The 3,243-nt window shown below is 39.7% G+C and overlaps 2 protein-coding genes across 6 annotated transcripts in view; one reads left to right on the top strand and one right to left on the bottom strand.

The window, feature by feature from the left end:
- LOC126391221 (uncharacterized) overlaps positions 1-3,243 on the bottom strand; it is a 248,074-nt gene that overhangs the window by 85,124 nt on the left and 159,707 nt on the right. The window lies entirely within an intron of this gene.
- The window catches only part of cnot10 (CCR4-NOT transcription complex, subunit 10), a 53,854-nt gene that overhangs the window by 19,205 nt on the left and 31,406 nt on the right, over positions 1-3,243 (top strand). For 4 of the 5 annotated variants that reach the window (XM_050045786.1, XM_050045783.1, XM_050045785.1 and 1 more), the window contains 2 exons: positions 592-731; positions 1,309-1,392. In XM_050045786.1, the coding sequence (XP_049901743.1) occupies positions 592-731; positions 1,309-1,392 (224 nt within the window). The remainder of the gene's footprint in view (positions 1-591; positions 732-1,308; positions 1,393-3,243) is intronic. The other variant, XM_050045784.1, reaches the window with a different exon arrangement.

Below are 3,243 nucleotides of genomic sequence, written 5' to 3'. Positions count from 1 at the left end.
TTAATAAAACCCTTCATTTAAAAACTGCATTTTGTGTTTACTTGTGTTATCTTTGACTAATGTTTAAATTTGTTTGATGATCTGAAACATTTAAGTGTGGAAAACATGCAAAAAAGTAAGAAATCAGGAAGGGGGCAAACACTTTTTCACACCACTGTATATATATACACACACACACACACACACACACACACACACACACACACACATACATACATGACTTGTTGAACCATGAACATTGAAAACTGTTGTGCTGTGTGAATAATGGATATCGTTGCATGGGCGTACAAGCCAAAGCTTTAAGAACAGAACTTAGAATTTAAGAATTAGATTTACTGTGCTGGCCTGTCAGCCATGAAATTGTTGTGACAGGGTTTATGGGAATGTGGTCATGATTTTTAGAATGGTTAGTATTAACAATACAACTAGGGAGCAATCCAGGCCATCAGTTGTCTTCAGCACAGCCCTGTATATTTACTGGAGTCGGAAAACAATATTCCATTTAATGAAACAGTGATAGATTGATATTTTATTAGGGGACCATTTGTCAGCCTGGAGTTTGGCATGGAGTCATTGTGTTCTTTGTCCTAGAAGAAAAGTTTGCTCAGGCAGTGTGCTTCCTGCTGGTGGATCTGTACCTGCTCACCTTCCAGCCAGAGAAGGCCCTTCATCTGCTGGCTGTGCTGGACAAACTCTCTGTACAAGGAAGCAACAAGAACGGCAAAGGAGAGGTACCTGACCACACTATGTTACCATGATAAGAAAATGACAGTTTCTCACAATCTGCTCTTACTTTCCTGCAGTTTCTGCTAACATTTTACATAACTATGTTGTTGTTGAGATCTGTGGTTGTGGACAATTAAAGTCCAGCAGAAAGTTTAACAGAAGTGATCAATGGATCAGACAGGATGTGTAAATACATCTTTAGTTTATCCAAGCTACTTGTTGAAGAAATGTAGAGATCTCTGCCTCCTCCCCAATATAATGGAGATGAATGGGATTTAGTTTGTGGTGGTCACAGCATTGGAAGATAACAGAAAGCAGTATGTCTTTGGAGAAACAGTTACACTGCATAATGTGCAGCCATCACTGTCAACAGGTTTCATTCAAATGACTTTGTACCACAGTCATTCTTTGTATGACACCTGCTGTCAGTGAAGTCTTCAGACCACACTCAGAATTATTCTTCTAGACTTAAAGTGTTTTATTGTATTTTTTAGAGTTGTATTTAATGGTGGAGTTTTTTCTAGTTATTTACATAAGTCAAATTGCTTGAGTTTACTGTTTGAGTGCTGTACTTGATTCCAGAACTACAGTTCAAACAAAGATGGAGCAAACCAGAAGGCAGAGTTCACTGCCATGATTGAGGCAGCCAAATCAAAGATGCATCAGGTAAGAGCTCAGAGATTTTATTTAAAGGGGCATTATGCGAAATTCAGAGCGGGTTGTCTGGACATGGGTCCCAACATGGAGGTGGCTAAGCCGGCAGCTAGCAGCTGATAGAGCTGCAAAGATTATTTGATTCATCGATAAGTTGTCAACCATAAGAATTTACCTTTTGCGAAGCCCCGCCCTTTTGTGATGGTCAGACAAGCTGTCGGAGTAAGCATAGAGCCCACACTGTAACTAACTGCACTCCCTGAAGAAATGTTATAATATTTTTGGAAAAATCACTGGTAATCGCGACAGAAGACAATGAATATAAAGGGAAACTTTGCAGATATTGAACCAACTGTGTGGAATCGCACTGTGTGCAGATGAAGGGTGTTTGGCTTCACCCTGGTGCCGTTGCCAGCACATGTACCTCCGCTGCAGGGATCTCCGGGGGAAGGCAAACACCATTCATCTGCACACAATGCAGTGACACACAGCTGGTTGAATATCAGCAAAGTTTACCTGCTTCCCTTCGCTGGTTCCTCCTGTACAGCAGGGTAGGTCTTTTTCTGTGTTGTAATCATTAAAAAGCAAGAGCAGCATGTGTATACATTCAGTAGGCTATATCTTCAGTAGCCAGCTCGCTAACCCTACACTTTTCAGGGTTTGATTGTGGTTTTGGGACAGGGAAGAAACGTATATCTTTTTCTAACCTCTCCAAGTAACGAGTATCATTAATACACGTACCCCAGGCACAATGTTTAGCTTGAAATCCACAAAACCAGCCTGAAAATGAAATCTGAAACAACTGCATTAGAGCCAATAAAGCACAGCTGTGTTGCTGTTGGACCCTGGTCTGAGCCGGCCCGAGGCTACGTTATGATTGTCCATTCTGCGTCCGGGGGCAGGACTTAGCAAAGGGTCAGTTGCCAAGTAATTTGATAATTGATTAATCAAATTGAGTAATTATTTTAGAAAAAAAAAAATTAAAAGTTCTCTGAATCCAGCTTCTTAAATGTGAATACTTTCTGATTTCTTGCTCCTCTATGACAGTAAACTGAATATCTTTGGGTTGAGTATAAAACAAGACATTTGAGGAGGTCTTCGGGCTTTGGAAACACTTAAAAACAATTTTCAATCAATCAATCAACTTTATTTATAAAGCCCAATATCACAAATCACAATTTGCCTCACAGGGCTTTACAGCATACGACACCCCTCTGTCCTTAGGACCCTTGCAGCGGATAAGGAAAAACTCCCCCAAAAAAATCCTTTAACGGGGTTCACTCCTTTCTAACATTTTATAGACAAAACAACTAATCATTTATTTGAGAAAATAATCAACAGAGAAATTCACAATGAAAATAATTGTGAGTTTCAGCCTAAGCTAATTGTGCTTACTCCATAAACAGTGCTAAATACATTGTTACCTGGAGCCCACCATACAGATGCAGCCACTTCAAATTTCCGTTTGGTCTGTGGTTGAGCTCTGACCAATCCGTGACGTGTCCCTGTCATCACCTGGCCGGGCTCGTAGCTCTAATGAGACCCCCCGCGATGACGTAGAGAATACGGGGCTGACTGGTAACGCTCCTAACTTTAATTTGCAGAAACCAGTTGCAATGGTCTGTGTGTGTGTATATATATATATATATATATATATATATATATATATATATATATATATATATATAGTCAGGTTCATTATGTTCAGATTTCAACTTTTGTGGGATTTTTTTGGGGATTTGCAAAACTATACATTTTTGGAAAGGTTATTGTATAAGGATTCAGAAAATCAATGTTTGCATTTTCCCAGATGTCTATATGGCGGCCATATTGGAATGTACAAAATGGCCGCCGTAAAATGTA

The sequence above is a fragment of the Epinephelus moara genome, chromosome 6, assembly GCF_006386435.1.
Source record: "Epinephelus moara isolate mb chromosome 6, YSFRI_EMoa_1.0, whole genome shotgun sequence".
Classification (NCBI taxonomy): Eukaryota; Metazoa; Chordata; class Actinopteri; order Perciformes; family Serranidae; genus Epinephelus; species Epinephelus moara.
The sequence above is the reverse complement of the archived record's forward strand: the minus strand, read 5'-3'. Positions and strand labels throughout refer to the sequence as shown.